Source organism: Hippocampus bargibanti, linkage group LG18 (genome assembly GCF_051943395.1).
Source record: "Hippocampus bargibanti isolate YZ-2025 linkage group LG18, ASM5194339v1, whole genome shotgun sequence".
In the NCBI taxonomy this organism is placed as follows: Eukaryota; Metazoa; Chordata; class Actinopteri; order Syngnathiformes; family Syngnathidae; genus Hippocampus; species Hippocampus bargibanti.
This window is the reverse complement of record NC_142751.1, coordinates 4,746,095-4,764,449: the sequence shown is the minus strand read 5'-3', so window position 1 is coordinate 4,764,449 and position 18,355 is coordinate 4,746,095. Positions and strand designations below refer to the sequence as shown.

The 18,355-nt window shown below is 39.3% G+C and overlaps 1 protein-coding gene across 4 annotated transcripts in view; it reads right to left on the bottom strand.

The window, feature by feature from the left end:
* sptan1 (spectrin alpha, non-erythrocytic 1) overlaps positions 1-18,355 on the bottom strand; it is a 47,708-nt gene that overhangs the window by 21,477 nt on the left and 7,876 nt on the right. For 2 of the 4 annotated variants that reach the window (XM_089021034.1, XM_089021036.1), the window contains exons 8-28: positions 18,051-18,186; positions 17,839-17,940; positions 17,329-17,466; positions 16,465-16,575; positions 15,988-16,065; positions 15,583-15,738; positions 13,900-14,104; positions 13,631-13,812; positions 13,273-13,516; positions 11,398-11,520; positions 10,042-10,259; positions 9,127-9,219; positions 8,894-9,028; positions 8,345-8,490; positions 8,183-8,239; positions 3,371-3,569; positions 1,952-2,056; positions 1,834-1,866; positions 1,718-1,753; positions 1,478-1,525; positions 916-1,007 (exon numbers count right to left, since the gene is read on the bottom strand). In XM_089021034.1, coding sequence (XP_088877160.1) covers positions 916-1,007; positions 1,478-1,525; positions 1,718-1,753; positions 1,834-1,866; positions 1,952-2,056; positions 3,371-3,569; positions 8,183-8,239; positions 8,345-8,490; positions 8,894-9,028; positions 9,127-9,219; positions 10,042-10,259; positions 11,398-11,520; positions 13,273-13,516; positions 13,631-13,812; positions 13,900-14,104; positions 15,583-15,738; positions 15,988-16,065; positions 16,465-16,575; positions 17,329-17,466; positions 17,839-17,940; positions 18,051-18,186 — 2,637 coding nt within the window. The remainder of the gene's footprint in view (positions 1-915; positions 1,008-1,477; positions 1,526-1,717; positions 1,754-1,833; positions 1,867-1,951; positions 2,057-3,370; positions 3,570-8,182; positions 8,240-8,344; positions 8,491-8,893; positions 9,029-9,126; positions 9,220-10,041; positions 10,260-11,397; positions 11,521-13,272; positions 13,517-13,630; positions 13,813-13,899; positions 14,105-15,582; positions 15,739-15,987; positions 16,066-16,464; positions 16,576-17,328; positions 17,467-17,838; positions 17,941-18,050; positions 18,187-18,355) is intronic. The other 2 variants (XM_089021037.1, XM_089021038.1) reach the window with 1 other exon arrangement.

Below are 18,355 nucleotides of genomic sequence, written 5' to 3'. Positions count from 1 at the left end.
AACATTTAAAAGTCAAAGACAACCAGATGAATCCCAAAGGGGTACTTAAATGTTGACCTCTTGTGAAAATTAAAAACAAATTCCAAAAATAAATTACAAATACAGTGAGACCTCAACTTACAACCTTTTTGTCTTACAAACGTCAAATTTATGAAAATTAAACCTTATAATAAGCACTATTTTCATAATACACACCCACCACGGCTGGCGGAGTGATCTTCGGCGGAAGCACACGACCGAACAGCACCAGAGGTTAAGTTACCAACAGTCCTTATGGAAGGTGACTCTCCTTCCATAAGCCATCAACGACCATCAAAAAGGTAAATAAAACTTTATTTTACAGCACAGTTTATTTCTTTAATTACAGTCGTCATGTAATGCGCCTCTCTTTCCAAACAGCAATTCCCTTTGACCTTCGACCTCCAACGCCATTCCATCAAGCCATAAATGACCATCACAAATGTAAATAAAGTGACTTTATGATACAATGCAGTGTATTTCTTTCATTACAATACAATAGCACATTTATTATACATAGAATAAGGTATGTTGTGTGTAGTTTTAAGGCTTATTTAGTTGAAAAGTATATTTTATGGAAACCCGGGAACGGATTATTCCCATTTTAATGGTTTCATATGGGGATTTTTTTTTTTTGAGATACACACTTTTTGCCTTACACACTCTGTCTGGGAACCAATTAAGTTCGTAAGTTGAGGTCTCACTGTATCTGACTTCTTGTTAGCTGTCGCATATGTCTCCCAGGCCTGAAGACTTGAGAAATTAACAGAAACCATTTTCGGGGAAACCACGGTAACTAATCTTGAGTTCCGTAAACATACATCCTCAAACTTTAATGTCAATTTTCCTCATACAAATTAGTCTGTATGTGATAGAAAATGGGTAAACAGTTCTCACCTGTGGAATCGCTGCACTTCATGGGCACTACCCAACAAGTTGCTCCTTTCTTCAGCCAAATGCTGTAGTGATTTCCATTGGTTATTCAAGTCCTGGATGTTATAAAAAGAATGAGCATAAGCCACTTTCAAATGGCCTTCATGGCAAGCTGGTGCATAAGAAATAGGATTTACATAAGGCGCTAGAGAATAACCTTTTCCTGATAACTAAGCTGCAGTATATCAGGAAAATGCTGGTTTTTTAGCATCATCTGGTTGGTAGTAAAGCTAAAATGCAACATGTTTCTATTTAACTTGACTGATGTAGGAAACCCTGGGGACAGTTAAAGAGCAAAAACCATGAGATTTTTATTATCGTGATTAAAGTGACCAACATAGGGTTGCACTGAATATACAACTATTTAATCAATCATCAATGTCTATGGGTAAAAAACAAAATTCAACTATTTATGGCTAAAATTAAAGACAAACAATGTGGCCAAAATCTAAAATACTTATCAAGTTGAACAAGATTTTAATGACATGATGTGAATGCACAATGTTTTAATGTGAGAAATACTTACCTTAATTGTATTAAAGTTAGCAGTTGTTTGAACAGCCATTCGTATGTTCTATTGAAAAGCAAGAGGTCATTTTAGAAACACACAAAAAAGACAATTGCAGTACAACAATGGTTGTGTCAACCATACAACATTTACTCAAATTATTTTTGGGTTGCCCCTTCAATTTGAGGAACTCTGCTTTGTTGAAACAGCTTCAATTGATGTGCTAAGCGCAACCCCCACTGTGGATAATTAATTTACCTTCCATGGAGATGCAGTTTTGGAATCGGCTTCATCCTATTAAAGCATTAGACATTTAGTTCTTAAATATCAAACACAAGATACAATACAAATATGAATGTTAATTTGCTTACAACCTTGCCAGGCATTGCACCATATGTTTCTTGTTGCTGCAAATGAAAAACGTGCTAAATATTAAAAGGCACCAAAGGAACCAAGTTCATTCAAAAAGTGAGAAAGGGAGGTGTAACTTACCTGTACTTGAACCATAGGTACTTCCTCATTCATTAGTCCTTCAGATTCCAGCTCAGACGCTACTCTGTTGATGTCCCTCAAGCGTGACTCATTAGCCTTAAGGTCCTGGAAAGCCATAAAACAAAAAGCTTTTTTGTCAAGATGGTGTCCGACTAGGCAGCCGTGGGAAAGTGCTCTCACGAGCCTTGCTTTTTTTTGTGTTGTGCGTTGTATGAATCGGATCTGGATTGCTTTTCAGCATCTTTGGACACAACATTCATCAAGGAGGAGACTGTGCTGAGCGGTTGCGCCTTCTCAGCAGAACTGTTTGTGAATGGAAGGAATGTCAGTGCCATTTGACTGTCATCGCTGGACAGCTCTGGGGTAATTGTGCTTTTTTGCGCCTGTAATGGGCAGCATTTTCACAGCCCTGATGTGTTCAGCGGAATGGTCGGTGCTGTTGGACAGACAGCATGGCTTGAGGAGCCCGCAATAAGAAGAAAGGAGCGTGAGCGAAAAGCGCAGATGCGTATGTGGAACTCTCGTGGCTTGGAATTGAAGCAGATTTAGGTGGGACAGGAGACAATTTATTTTCAGCAATAGATGCTACAGCTTCGAATTTGCTTTCAAAACTTAGCTTGTAGCATACGTGCACATTCCACCATGACGCCTCTAATATAAACTGGTAAAAAGGAGTCTTTCATCATCTCCTCTTTCACCTAGAACTGCTTCATGTAACAAAGAGGAAAGTGCTTAAGATATTGCCTGTGTCCTTACATCATTTGTTTTTTTGTCTTGTACTTAAACATCAAAGAGTATATGGGAAAAGTTGTTAAGATTGCACAACTGTCCATGTTTTATGTTACTGTTATGTTTATTATTTTGCTTTATGTTGACTATTATATGAAGCACTTTGTTAAAGCTGCAGCTGTTGTAAAAGCGCTATATAAATTACGATGTATTGAATTGTATTGTAAATTCCATGCCGGGGTCATCCTGTGGTTTGTGTATTGATTTTGTAATTGTTGCTTCAGTGAAGCTGGAATTTAGGCAAATGTACCCTTTGCCAATGATCATATAGATTTCAACTTTGTTTTTGTAACTTGTTTATATACAGACATGACTGTAATTCAATGAGACATTTATTTACTGTTATAAAACAGTGTGGCTAATAAACACGATGATCACTTCCAACAGCAAGTTCTGCAGTCAATGACAAGACCAGCTTAATCTTGCCGATTATCCAGAGCGAGAACCATTTTGAAATAGGGGCCCAAGTATTGTTTGGTCAACGCTTGTGTCTTGTTGTATCTACATACATTTTACTTTTTCCTTGCCTCTTTTTAAGCAACATTTGAACGCATTCCCGCCATTGAATTGCCTATCATTTTTTTTTTAATTGTCTAGATTTTTGGTGAGTGACTTAAAAAGTAGAAATACCTTCTGGAAATCGTCAAACTTCTTCTGGAGGACCTCCACCTGCTCCAAGTCTGAGCCCACCTCTTCATTTGTGAGGGCACTCTCCTTTTCATTGATCCACTGTTGAAGTTCATTTGCTTCCCGGAACAACATAAACTTTTTGCAGCTCTTCTCCAGCATGTCCTTGCGTTTCTCACCCAGATCTAAAAGTGTGCCATACCTGTAAGGAACACAGAATCAAATGTTGTGCTATATACATACATATATACAGGGTGACCCAAAAAGATGCGCAACCATGAAAATTTCAATTGTGGCTTTGATTAAAAAGCCATTTATTTCGAATTACAACCACATCTTATTCACTTTATGGAAGACCATTCAACAGAGTTTCAGCTATTTCTGTCAATTTTTAGTCAATTTATGGCTTTCCCAAGATGTGTTCTAAATGTCCACCATTTCATTGCAAGCTAACCTGTACTCGTATGAAGTTGTCAATCACTTTTACACACTCCTCTTTCGGGAGAACATTGCTGCAGTGAGGGACTCAGTAGGACGCATCTTTTTGGGTCACCCTCCCAAAAATGTATAGAATTGTAAGATGGAGGACGAAACATTCATTTCTTTAAGATTATGAATGGATACAATACAATACATTCATATAGCACTTTAACATCTGAAGCTGTAACAAAGCGCTTAACATGGAAAACTTAACATGGACAACTATCAAAGATAGTAAAGATGGCCCGTGAAAGACATAAACACAAAATTATTGAACTTTTTGATGGTTAATGGTAGATAAGGTATGTAATTGAAACTGTCTAGCAATCTTCGAGTTAATTCATCAAAAAAACAAAAACAAAAAAAATTGCCAATAAACCTTATTTATGGTCTCCAACTTTAAAATGGTTTCCACACTCCATCTAGTATTTTCAAATACTTAACATGATAAAATACAAGAGAAAACTGTCAAAACACAGCAATAGTGCCACAAACCCAGTATTATGTGAAGGGGTGCTGATAGAGAATAGACAGAATAGAAGCTTTCATGTTGAAGTTTCATTTTGTTGTTTTATGCTTGATTGCGCAAACGTATGTGATCAAACGTTTGTACACAACGGAGCAGAGAGAACCGGGTCAATTTGAGTTTAATGGAGCCAAGGCACCTGTGAGACCAGGGGAGTCAAAATATTTTTTTTTTGCCGCGGGTTACATTGTTGCCACGGTTTCCTATCAAGGGCCATAAGAATATTTCATCTCCTCCACATACAGAACGCACAACAAATGAATGAATGAATAGTTTTAAAATCTGAAGTCTAGAATAGTGACTGTTATTGTGGTTTGCATACCACAATTTGAAATTTTGGTTTGGACTTTAGCAAATATCATAGCACTTGATATGCATGATTTGCGTGCTCAATAAAATGATGTTGCGGGCCAGATTTGGCCCGTAGGGTTTGACTTTGACACCTGTGTTAGACAAACAACTTTGACTGTGTTGTGACAGTGCGTGATAAATGCATCGTTAAAATGGAAAATGTTTTATCTTTGTGGATTATGGAATGCCGGAAAAGAAAACTTAGTTTGGACACGAATATCATTTGAACCAAAGCCAGATCCCTCTCTGAAAAACAACGAGGGCAACGACAATGCAAGTTTGTGCGAACCCCAGCCAAGTACGAGTGCAGCGGGTGCTATCTCCCTGAACAAGTGTTCAATATGGATAAGACTGGCCTCTCCTGGAAGAGCCTGCATGTCTACTGGATGCATAATAAGAAAGCCTGGGTTACGAAAGTCCTGACATTGGACTGGTTTGTCAACTGCTTCATCCCACAAGCGAAGCTGTATCTGGCAGAGAAGGGGCTTCCCCTCAAGGTCTTCCTCTTAATGGACGGTGCAGGATGACATGCAACTGACCTACACTATGATGGGGTTTGAGTGGAGTTTCTGCCTCCCAAAACCACATCCCTCACCCAACCCATGGATCTGGGGTTATATGACCATTCAAGGCTCTTTAAACGCATTGAAAGATGGAGAGCCTCTTCTCGCCTATCAGTGGAGAGGAGGCCTTCACCTTGAAGAAAAAGTATTGGAGGGAATATTCTATCTCGGCCTTCCGGGTGAATATTCATCCATCCATCCATTTGTTCATTCATTCATCTTCTGGTGTGCTTCATCCTCACAAGGGTCGCAGAAGCCTATCCCAGCCATCTTCGGGCATAAGGCAATCGCAGGGCACACAGAGACAGACAACCTTTCACTCTCACACTTGCACCAAGGGACAATTTGGACCGTTCAATCAGCCTGCATGTTTTTGGAATGTGGGAGGAAACCAGAGGGCCCAGAGGAAACCCAGGCGGGCCCAGGGAGAACATGAGGCCGGAGCAGGACTGTGAACATTCAGAATGCTCTTAACTCATTCACTGCCATTGACAAATTTATTCGAGAACTGAAAATTTGACGTAGAGCGACATTCCCAAATTTGTTCGCGTTTTGTTTGTTCATGCTTTTGTGACGATAAAGCGCTGTCCATGGCCTCTGCCAATATTTTTTCTTTTCCACAAGGGGGCAGCATTTTCCATTCTCCATATTAGCGCTTTGTTCCAGCTTCAGCTGTTGTGAAAGCGCTATATAAACCAATATGTATGTATTGCATTGTATTTTGGACAGCCGCCCTGATTTCAAGCAACAACTCCAGACCCATATAATTTAGGAATTAACTTTTTTTCTGATGAAAGAAGAGAGCCTAAGGTTTCTAACATTGTACTGAATGTTTATGTAGTCCTAAAACTCAATATTCTGCGGGTCCTGGAATTCAAGTGACAATGACAAAAACCCTGGCACTTGAGTGGACACATTTTTGCATGTCTGGCAGTGAATGAGTTAATGATATGAAAGTTCAAATGCTGAATGCCATTTGGAAAAAACTCTGGCCAAATGTCATACACGGCTATGAGAGTTTCACTCAGCCGGAGAAAACGCTGCAAAGCTGTCACAGGGGCGAGAAACAGAAGGTTTTTCCGGGATGACGTCAGAAGATGTTAACATCCTCATTGAGGACCACCTCGAGCCTCTAACAGTGAAGGACCTCATCGAAAAGACCAAGTTGGCGAGTGCTATTTCAGAGATATGGTGTACATCTGATTAGACACAAAATAAAAGAGCCCACAAAGGACTGGAAGCCGCAAAAACATGACAAAAGACTGTGGGAAAAAAAGCCATTACCACCTCATTCAAGTTGTAAATGGTTGTCTGAAAAGCGGTTCACAACCATTTGCTGCAATCTGCTCTACTGTCTCATTATCAACAAGCAAGCTTAGAAATAAAATGTATGGCACACCAAAAACAAAAAAAAATGATTATAGCATGGGACGTGCAAGTATTAGAGATGAGCCATTCCCTTACCACTGTCCGGTACAAATATGCACATTTTATGTTTGTACTTTAGGTTAAGATTCTAGGATATGGCTGGGCGATGAATTAATTTGAGTAATATATATATATATATATATATATATATATATATATATATATATATATATATATATATATATATATATATATATATATATATTAGTAAAAAATAAATAAAAATACATTAAAAAAAGTATACATAGATATACACTTTTATCTTTCTGTGCTTCATAGCATGTTCCCCAGGCTCTGCTAACACTCTATTGGCTGTGAATGAAGAGGCATTCAGCAGTTTTTACAATTCAGCCGTTTTTCCTCAGTCTTTTGAAACTAATTTAGGTTTGTTGCGAGACAATGAGCAAAATAAGACAGCCGCTAATTATGTTGAGTGCTGCTATATATGTTCTTTCTAATTTTCCATACATGTCAGCATTCCACACAAACTTCATAAAGCATACTTTGTGCTGAGAAGGTGTTTTGGAGTGCAGTTTAGAGGGAACATTACTTATAACCATACTGATCAGCTTGCTTCAATTTATGACATGCCTAAAGGCAACAGTTTCAAACTGCTACTACTCTGAAGTAAACATGTGCGCCAAAACAGACAATATTGGCTGAATAATTTCCACATTGGAAAAAAGAATCCATTGTGGAGTCAGTACTGCACACGGTAAGAAACGCGCTGCCCTTTTGATGTGTTGAAATAGTTCGGATTTCGACCTGAATCCACTTCAATGCCAGAAGAAGAATTAAACAAACTTCCAACGGTTCAGGTAGAATTGATGTAATTCATGTTTTTTTAGATGGATGTGTCATTCTGACTTTTTTTTCTATTTGACTCATGGTGCCAGTAAACACGCGTCAGTAAAACAGAAATTGTTACAATTATTATTATAATTGTCTGGCAGAAATCACTAAATTACTAAAAAAAAGGGGCTTCAGCAGTTAATTCCCACTACCAGATGAAGGTTACTGTCAAACTTAATAGGTAATCGTTATCTAATGGTCAAACATTGGCAATGATTTTATAGTTCTCCTGAAATTAATCACCCTACAATGCATTCTGTAGTAATTTGAGACTTGTTTTCTGATGGCCTTGAACAGATTTTGGCATCCCCACATTCTAGTCAAAAACCTGAATAAAATGTGTTTTTTCATTTGATTGAAGAGGAAAAGCAGTTGATTCAAATCAGGAAGCAGATTTTTGAGACAAAATCTGGAATGTGATTGTGAAGCCATATCGCCCAGCCTTGTTCAACATTTTTGTAGAAGTGCTGCATGATAATTCTTAATATTTAATTAAATTCAGCGGCTATTCACGGCCCAAGGAGATTTCATTGAATGCCCATCTCTAACAGGTATGACAAAAATGTAGTAATACTGAACACAGAGCAGTTAAGTGTTCAACTAGTTCCTACTCACAGTTCTTCAACCTGTTTCATACGCATAGACACGCTGCAGGCCTCTTTGGTGATAAGCCTGAGCAGTACCGGTATAAAAATGATGTTGTTAGAAGCAGAGAAAATGACAGAAGGGCTGACTTGAAAAGAGGGAAAAACAAATGTTTGTTATATTTGGGCTTACTGATTCTCAATTTGTTCTTGGCGAAGTGCAATGCTTCCGTGTTCATCCAGATTTTCTCGAGAAGAGGACTGATTTGGATCTAGCTTCTTCACATAAGCAGCAGGAACAAATCCTTGGCGGTCATTTACCTCTACTTTCCACCAATCCTATAGGACAGAAACACCAAATCACAAAGGCATAAAGATTGATACGCTTACACTTATCAGGAGACCGCAGTCAAGAGGTAGGCTGCAAACTGTTCCCGAGTCACCCGCGAAGGGCATTAGGAACAGGTACTGTATGTTTTGGGCATGTTGTTAGTGCAGCGCAACTTATCATGTCCACAAAGTTTTTTTTTTTTGTTTTTAAAGGCTGCCTCCCTCGCACAGCTTGTGTAGTGTCTGTAAAAGCTAGTAATGAGTTATAGCTTTTGACATTTCAATGGTAAAATATAATTCTTTTTGTCATGCCTGTAAATGTTACAGTACCTACTGAATTTGGCACTGGAACTTTATTTGAAGAAAGTTTTAAATTGAAGAGAAACTGGAATACCTGCCAGAAAAAAAATACCTTATTGGTGCTATTTAGAAGCGTGAGAATGTCGCCTTTCTTCATGGTTACTTCACGTGGGCTCTTCTCCTGGTAATCATATAGGGCCAGGACAAGCTCCTTCCCGGTCTCATCATCAGTCGGTGCCACTTGTTGCTGCTCAATATCACAAAGCATAATTAAATTTCAAAAAATATCAAGGTAGGCCATCCAGGGTAAGGTTTCCTGAGCAACAGAAATTCGGGAGAACCTACCCTACAAGATGTAGCCTGTTCACTTAGGGCCTTGATGCTACTTCCGTAAGCACTCAGGTCAGACATCAGGGCCTCATGTTTCTTGAGAAGAGCCTGTAAAGAACACAATTACCAGGGTCATAAAATAACAGCCAGATAAGGAAACACTAGTGGCACCTGTTCATTCCTCACTGTGACCATAAGTGGCTCCTCACCCCACCGCTTTTAGGATCCCTCAAAGGGCCATGTTTATAATCATCTCAAGTGCCTCCTCAACCCCACTACTTTCAGACTCCTCTAGGGGACGTGATTATCGTCAAATGAGGAAATATTATATCAAGTATATGTATTGATGCCATCAAAGCTCAGACCAAAGACAAAACAGTAGGTGGTCTGATCTCACCTCATCATCCCCAACTTTTGCCACACCGGGTCAGATGACGTTATTTTCTTTGTTTACCGGGATTTACACAGAGGCGTAACTCCCTGCCTCTCATTATCATACTATTATATTTATATACAGTAAAGTCTCGTTATATCGATATTCAAGGGAGTCCGAAAAAATATCGATATAACCGGGACTATCGCTATATCCGACCCTGTTTGCATGTAATTTTCTCCGTGCGTGCATAGAAATAGTATCGATATAACCGGGACTATCGATATATCCGATATCGATATATCGAGACTTTACTGTATACATATTTATATATATATATATACACATTATATATTCTCATGACTGGCGTTTCATCTGGGCTTCATGACCTGATCATGTCCCCGAATCAATTTGTAAACTGCAGAAACGTTAATTGTTTCCAGCCTATATGTGGAAAAACAACATTCTCACCATCCGAAATTCAACGAACATGCGGAGATAAAGTAAGGTCCATTCAATCCCCACAACATACCCTCCACCCAACAGTATCAACGTACCTCAGCAGAGTCTTCATCTTTTCCGTAGTCTGTACTTCCCACAATTGGTTCTTTCTCCCACATCCAAGACTCTGCTTCATTGGCATCAGCAAAATACTGTTGGGCCTGTAGAGAGTCTTCAAGATCTTGTCTTCTCTGTGAGGCCTTGGCCTTCAGACTGTCCCATCGTCCATGCAGCTCAGACAGTTTAACTTTTATGTCTTCACCTGCAAAGTGTCCTACGTACAGCATGAATAATGGTGAAGGGGACTGTAAATTGTACACATTGATCTACAAGCCATTAAAGCTATAAACAGTCTCTTTGCAATTATTTTTAATGATACAAGTGCAGCATATTCCACCGGGGACAAATTCCGACGTACCATGATACCTCAGCTAATGAACTTAAATGGTTCCTAGAAAGTGTGTATAAGGCGAAAAGTTTGTCTGCCAAACATTTATTTCCCATAAGAAACCATTAAAAATTAGAATAATCCGTTCCCGTGGCCCCATAAAACATAAATTTCTATTAAATAAGCCTTAAAACTACACAAAATCTAACCTATTTTAGGTATAATAAATGTGCTATTGTATTGTAATTAAAGAAATAAACTGTACTATATAATAAAGTCGTTTTATTTACCTTTGTGATGGTCGTTGATGTCGTTGCCTCTTGATGATATTCGAGAGAAGTTGCCGTGCTTTCTCGGCGATAATACCCGCACATGTCCTGCTAGCTGCTTTTCGTTAATCCAAATCAACAGAAGTTTTTCGACCTCTTCTATTGCCTGAGACCGTTGCTTAGACAACACAGAAACACCCTTAGCCACACGTAGCAATGGTCGACTTAACATATTGGTACTGGGACGCTAAGTCACACGAACGCACACCTCGTTTGTGTTTTTCGATGATCTCCTTCTTCTGCTCGATCGTAATTTTCTTTTGTGTCCTCTTCGGCTTAACATTAGCCTGAGGTTGTGTCTTTTTCGGTCCCATAATAGCAAAAGTACTCCACGCGATAACATACCACATCTGTACTCAGAGGGGGTGATGAAAACTAGTCCGCCAGCAACCGTGGCGCTGTTCGACTGTGTGGTTTGGTGTTCATCTGTCGAAAACTAGTCCACCAGCCACCGTGGCGTGGCGCTGTGTGGTTTGGTTCGTCCGCCGAAAATTAGTTCGTATGCCAAGATTATATTCTCGCAATTTAATGTTAGTAAGGCGAAAGGTTCGTGAGCTAAAGCGTTGGTAAGTTGGGGTATCACTGTATCATAATCAGAACCAGAAATCCTTTATTCGTCCCACAATGGGGAAATCTGTACGTGGCAATAAAGATGATTCTGACATTAAATGAAACATGAAAATTTAAAACACTACCTTCTTCCACCATAGCCTCTCCTTTCAACGTGACTGCTTTTATACGAGGCCCATGACCAGTGATTTCAGCCTGGAGAGCCTGGTGCTTCTTCAGTAGGTTTTGGACACCAATTAAATCTTTGCCTGGAAAAAAAACACATAATATTATCTTGATTTGTGATGTTCTACACCACGATAATATACATGCAGGGTGCTACTGAAATAGTTTACTGTATTGAGGTGCCCACTGATATACAGTGAACTGGCATTGCAGAGAGGATAGAAGTCCGCTGTATTAATAACAATAGCTGATGTTAAGTTCCACAAAACTTTTTTTATAAATGCTTATCGGTCAGATTTCAACAGTGTTGCCATATCAATGTAATTTGCTCTGGGACTCCAGAATCCCATATGCTTGTGTGACCACCCACATAGCTGAAATGGCTGTTTCTTTTGAGAACCAATCAGACACGGCAGTACACAAATACTGTTTTTCAAAAAACAGTGTGCCACAAGACTTTGTCAGGTGGGCCATCGTAAATGATCCAATGTATATGTCCATATGGTCTATTGCCTCAAGTAGGACTCTTCCATACCTGCAGGTAGCAGCAGCAACTAGCCTATTGTCTCATGATTCGAGACTAGCGAAGTTTCTGCCGCGAGGCAATACAACCAAAGCTACCTTTAATTTGAATGTACTTTTAGATGCAACCCTTATGTGCTTGGTATGTGGTGAAAAGCTTTCCAACAATGCTATCTCCAAACAAAACACCCTTCACTTTAAAAAAAGTGGACTATTTTGTTCGGCCACCTGAGCACACTGAGAAAAAGAAAAACAATGTGCAAGAGCCCTGAAATCAAGTTACCATGTCGCTGAACTTGTGTCTAATGGAAACAAAAAAATCCCGGTGGCAATGTAAAAGAAATAGCTGCTGTAAAAGCTAAAAAAAAAAAAAAGAGAAAGACAGTGAGCTATGGACAAAGAGCTTCGTGAGTCTTCCATTAATTGCTGCCCTGATATCACGTCTGTATTTTTCCAAACCATTTATCACACTGTGTGAGAATACAGTAGTATTGGTAGTCGACTGGTTCGCACCGCAACTTCATAATGCAGACGTCGTTAAGTGAAAAATTCATATGCATTTAGGTTTTAAATTTGTTATGATTTTTTTTTGTTAGCTTGTCAATTATTTGTTACCGGTCAATTATTTGACAGGTATTAAAAATACATCTCAAGCACAGGTGTCAAAGTGAAGGCCCGGGGGCCAAATCCGGCCCACCACATCATTTTTTTTCACAAATCAAACTTGTGAAATTCCATGTAGCTTGCTAAAATGCTAACCAAAATTTCATATTTTTGGATAACAGTCATTATTCTTGACTTTAGATTTGAAAACTAGTTATTCGTTAATTTGTTGTGCGCTCTATATGTAATATGTGGAGGGCATTAAACATTTTAATCAGAGGTCCCCAACCCTCGGGCAGCGTACCGGTACGTGGGTCATTTGGTACCGGGCCGCGCAGAAAGAATAACTGATTCAGTTGTAGTGAGTTGTATTTTTCATGCGCTTTGTACTTGTTTTGTGGTGTATCTTATTTTGAAGGCACGTTTAAACATTACCATGGTGACCATAGAGCGTTAAGGGGTAGAGACGATGTTACATATGTTGTTTCCATGCCTGTCGTATCATTTTATTTTGTTGTATTTATAATAATAATAATAATAATCCATTTCATTTCTCCGCCGGTCCGTGAAAATATTGTCTGACATTAAACCGGTCCGTGGCGCAAAAAAGGTTGCGGACCACTGATTCCTGAATTGGATTTTAATCAACACCCCTCCATTAACATTCTGTTAATTTAGTGTGGCAAAATACGTGAGATCCAGATAATTACCTCTGTTCGAAGAGGCAGCAATCGGTTCTTTCTCACGAATCCAAGTCTCCTCATCTTCAACGTCTCTAAAGAGTTGTTGGAGCCGAAGAGAGTCTGACAGTTTCTGTTTGCGTGCGGCCATTGGCTCACGAAGGGATTCGTAACGAACAACGACAGCATCCTGTTTCTTCTGAATGTTGTCAGCATCAAAATGTCCGGCCTCTTGGAACTGTCTAGCCTGGATTATTATTCCATCAATTCGATCCTGAGAAATTGCCGGTGCGTATAAATGGTTAGTGTGACACTATTTAACAACTGAAGAAGTAGCATGAACTACTCATGACAGTTAACAAAAATGCCCTTTCTTGCATTTACATACCTGGTGGGCAGTCACATCAGCCTCTAGAAGTGCATGTTTCTTCTGTAGGTTTTGAACACTGGTCAGGTCTTTGCCGTAATCCTCTGAGGTCAAGTGGCCCTCGACCTCATACAGCCACAGCTCAATGTCCTCAACATTCCTATTAAACTGTTGCTGCTGGTTGGCCTCGCGGAGCTTGATACCTAAAGACAATAAAAATGTATTTGTCATATCAATGCCACTGTCAGTGCTGTTCTCAATTTTAGAAATAAGACATTTTCAGGTGACACCTTTCAGTTCGGTAGCTTCCAGAAGTTTCTTCCACTGAGAACCGACTTCTTCCATACGACAGGCCACCTCAGTGGATGCGTAATGTTTTCCATCAAGCAACTCTTGGCCAGACTTATGAAGAGCATCAATGCGGCTTTGGTTTGCTGATAGCTCTGCTTCAAAAGCCTGGTGTTTCTGCACCTTGCCCTGCAGGTTTGAGGGATCCTTTTGGACAAAATTCATAGTTTAGGGCAGAACATATATGCAGTTTAGACAAGAAGTGTATAAAACACACACACAAATTCCTGTTTCAATGGTTTTGTGAGGTCTAGATAACTCCAGATAAGGAGTGAGGACCACCGTTGCTGAGTTCAGAGAAGAACAAATGTAACATTTGAACACTAAATGTCACCCCATTTCCCACTTCAACTTCTTTAAAAACAAAGAAATAAAAAGTGGGCTTGAAACTGAAATAACAATGGGTACATTCAGAGTCCTCACCCCTGTAGTGAATTTGGTTAAAATATCGTTTTACTCTTTGTGGTATGAACTTTTTCCTCTCATTAGCCATGCACACACACACATAGATCACACACAGTGAGTAAAAAGTGTGTGTATCCGAGTGAAATGTAAATACACACCAAAAAATCATGTTGGGTGAATTTGTGAGGACCTCTGAAACTTTAACAGATGCATATATAGACCCTATAGAAGCCTTTAGAATGAAAAAACTTGTGAGGACTGGACAAAAGGTCCTCACTTGTCAAAAATGTCCTCACTACGTATGATATAAAATGTTAGTGGTCCTCACAAGACTAGTCATACAAACACACGCACATACACGCGCACACACACACACACACACACACACACACACACACACACACACACACACACACACACACACACACACACACACACACACACACACACACACACACACACACACACACACACACACACACACACACACACACACACACACACACACACACACACACACACGCGCGCAACACAAGGAGCAGGCTTGGAGAAAAAGAGGAGAGAACTTGGTGGAGCTTTTGAGTTTTTGCAAAGCTTGCAGCCACCTGATTGATTGCCGATGTTCATGTTCTTTCTTCATTCCTGTGTGGGAAATAGCCCCCCACCCGCTCCTTGTTGTGGTGTAAATCAAGTACCTACGTTTCTATCCCGCAAACAAAGCCACATAAACACAAGCAATATTTCGTATTCGTTCTAAATGTACAGAAAGGAATGAACCACCCACAGATGCTCAGGTGGGCACCCCAAAATTCGATTATCACACATTTTTTATTTTTTGCCCCAATATTTTTTATGAATTGTGTGAGTGTGTGTGCATTTTTGGTATTCGCTAGCCAGGCCCCACGAATGGTTGATTGCCCCCCAAAATGACCATGTAAAATATAATCACTTTAAAATTGTAAGGCTTCATAAAAATGTTTTGGTCATCCTTTCATTAGATTCTCACAATAGTCTAGGAGTTGTGTCCCATTTCTGCTAAGAGAACTGGTGTGCCTGAGCTTGGGTTGAATATGATTACGGTTTCAATTCCAGTTCTTAACAATTCTTCATTACGCTTCTTTTGTATTCAGAAAAAGGGTAGTGCTAACCAGTTATTTTGGGATATAATCATGTAAACAACACCTTTCACTTGACTTTCAAAGTTAAGATACAATCGTTACCTTGTAAGCTTCATCACTAGCGGTCTTCATCTTCTCATTGATCCAGCTCTTCAGCTCATCAGAATCTCTAAGGAACTGTTGAAGGTGGAAAGAATCCTCCAAGGCAGACCGTCGAGACTGAGCACGCTCATGTAGGGCATTTCGACGATTGAGCAGCTAAAATATTTTTAAAAAAGGGTATCAAATATTTCTAATTACAATAAAGACTTAATGGACAACAGACACCTCCCGACATAGTTGCATCCATAATTGGTAAGATCCCTTCAAATGACTTCTACTGACCGCATTTTACAAAGACTGCTTGTTTTGTGTATTTTAGATGCTATAAAATGTTTTTCTGGTGCCAGTTAGGCACAAAAAAAAATGGTGTCTGTTGTCCTTTAAAAAAAAAAAGAACTTTCTCACCGCATCTCTGCGTGTAGCCACATCTTCAAAAGCATAATGGTTGTTCTGGATAAGTTTGGTTGCAAATTCATCTAAAGCCTTAGGATAGAGAAAGAGAAGCAAATATAATACATGAAGCATGTGAAAAATATACAGGACCTGTGTTCATGATGTACACACACTTTCTTGCATCCTACATATATACATATGCATATACAAAGAAACAATATACATACCGATATACAGACACACGATCACGCACACACACACACACACACACACACACACACACACACACACACAAACACAAAATATAATAAAGAAAAATGTCGGGTGTGACGTGTGATAGAATGGTTTCACCTTTTAACGAATTAAAAGTATTTTTTTACATTGATTACAAAGGGAAATGTTTTGGTTTTCGAACAGGTTTCTGGAACGGATTATGGTCAAAAAGAGGTTTAACTGCAATTTTTTTTTTTAATAAATTGTTCAACTTACAGTAATCTTCTCTTCTTGAGCGCTAAGAGACTTTTCAAAGTCTTCATGCTTCTTCAGTAGTGCCTCGACACTATCCAGGGAGTCACCAAGATCTTCATTCAAGAGGAAAGCCTAAATATTCAAGACATAGATTACATAATGAACACAGTAATCTACACACACATACAAATAACATGCGACTTCCGGCCGGGTCCCGTTCCGACCAAACCGTCCTAAGTCAAAATGGTCATTAAGTCAAAATCCATTCAAAATGTTGAATAGAGACTCTGTGCTAAATGACTTGCAAACGACCTGACAATTACAACTTTAAATTGCTCAGCGTCACATTTTTTTCCTGTGGGTCGTTTGCACCCCCGCAATAATGTACCGACCCCTTGCCATCTTGAATCTTTGTACTATTTCCAACATCTTCAAATTATTTTTCTGTTGAATGTGGCGCCTTAGGTAGTCCAGCTTCCGTCCACATTTTTCCATTGGAAAATTCACTTACAATTTTAACCTTGCATGCTTTGCAGAGCAGACCTTTCTCTCAATAAAGAAAATATATCACCCGGTTTCACTGCTGGTTCTTCTATTTGCACATACGCCGACAGCCATTCCAACTTAAAATAACTTAGGTTCATTCCTATTTTGCTTTGGGGAGTCAACTTTTCACATTCACTGCCCGGTTGTTTTTCAAGATAAAAGAATAGCAATAGCGTCACTTATCGCCGTTGCACTGTTATTGTTTTGGAACAGAGAACGTGGGCAAGTACTGTCAATGCATCATATATTTGGTTTTATAATCCAGTGTATCTATTATATGAAAAAAAATACAAACTAAGCCATTCGTTGAAGATGCACTTCAACGAATATGGTAGTTACCTCCTGTTTGCTCATCCAGTTGTCTACTTGCTCTGTATCTCTGTAGAAGAGTTGTAGGTCCATACACTGCTCATATTGTTGCCGACGAAGCTCCCACAACTCCAACAAAGACTCCTTCTCTTCAGTCAGGATGCCCAGCTGTATACATTTTAAAAAGCAAAATGTGTCCTATGTTCAACAAGATATAATACAATACATATTGATTTATATAGCGCTTTAACACCAGCTGAAGTTGGAACAAACTACCTCTCTCCCTCCCCCAGCCCCTTTTTTTAGTCATACGGCTTGCCACTTTGACTCAATCCTGAGTTTTGGGTGCATATTGCGATAGTTACAAACTCATACAATATGGAATGTTATACACACATTGTGAACAAAGAAATTCTGTAATAGCTGATAAAAACACTATGATCAGTGTACTATAGGAGAATTCAAATCCATATGGGGCACGGGAATTCTATGTGATATATCAGCAATAATTATGAATGTTGATAACGTCATCAATCCTACCTTTTCCTTGACTTCTTCAAAGGCATAATGTCCGGTATTAAGCAAAATCTGACCAGCTTCATCTGTGGCTCTGAAACTATCCTCATGGGCATCAATCTCTCCCTGTGAAACAAGGAAATTACATTGACACATTGAAATTTCATGTTAAAAGTTATCAAAGTTACAGAAACCATGTTTATATTTCAATGGAGATCTATGACGGGGGTTTTTACTTTATGCTCCTGATGGCGGTCTAGCAAGGCCTCAGCTCCAGCGACATCATTAGCAAGTTCATCAGCATTAATTAGGGCCTTCATCTCTGTTACCCAGCTTGTAAGATCTCTGAAGTCTGCAGTGAAACGCTGTAACCTAGAGGTCAAGAAAACAAATGCATTTTTTGCTGCATCTTGTATATTCTCAATTGCTAACATCCAGACAATAGTTTCAGATTTCCAGATGATAATGGTTCAGGTTGCAATCTTTCTTTTCTTAAGAGATGCACGTAAAGTACAAAATGTGCAAAAACTGAACGTGCCTT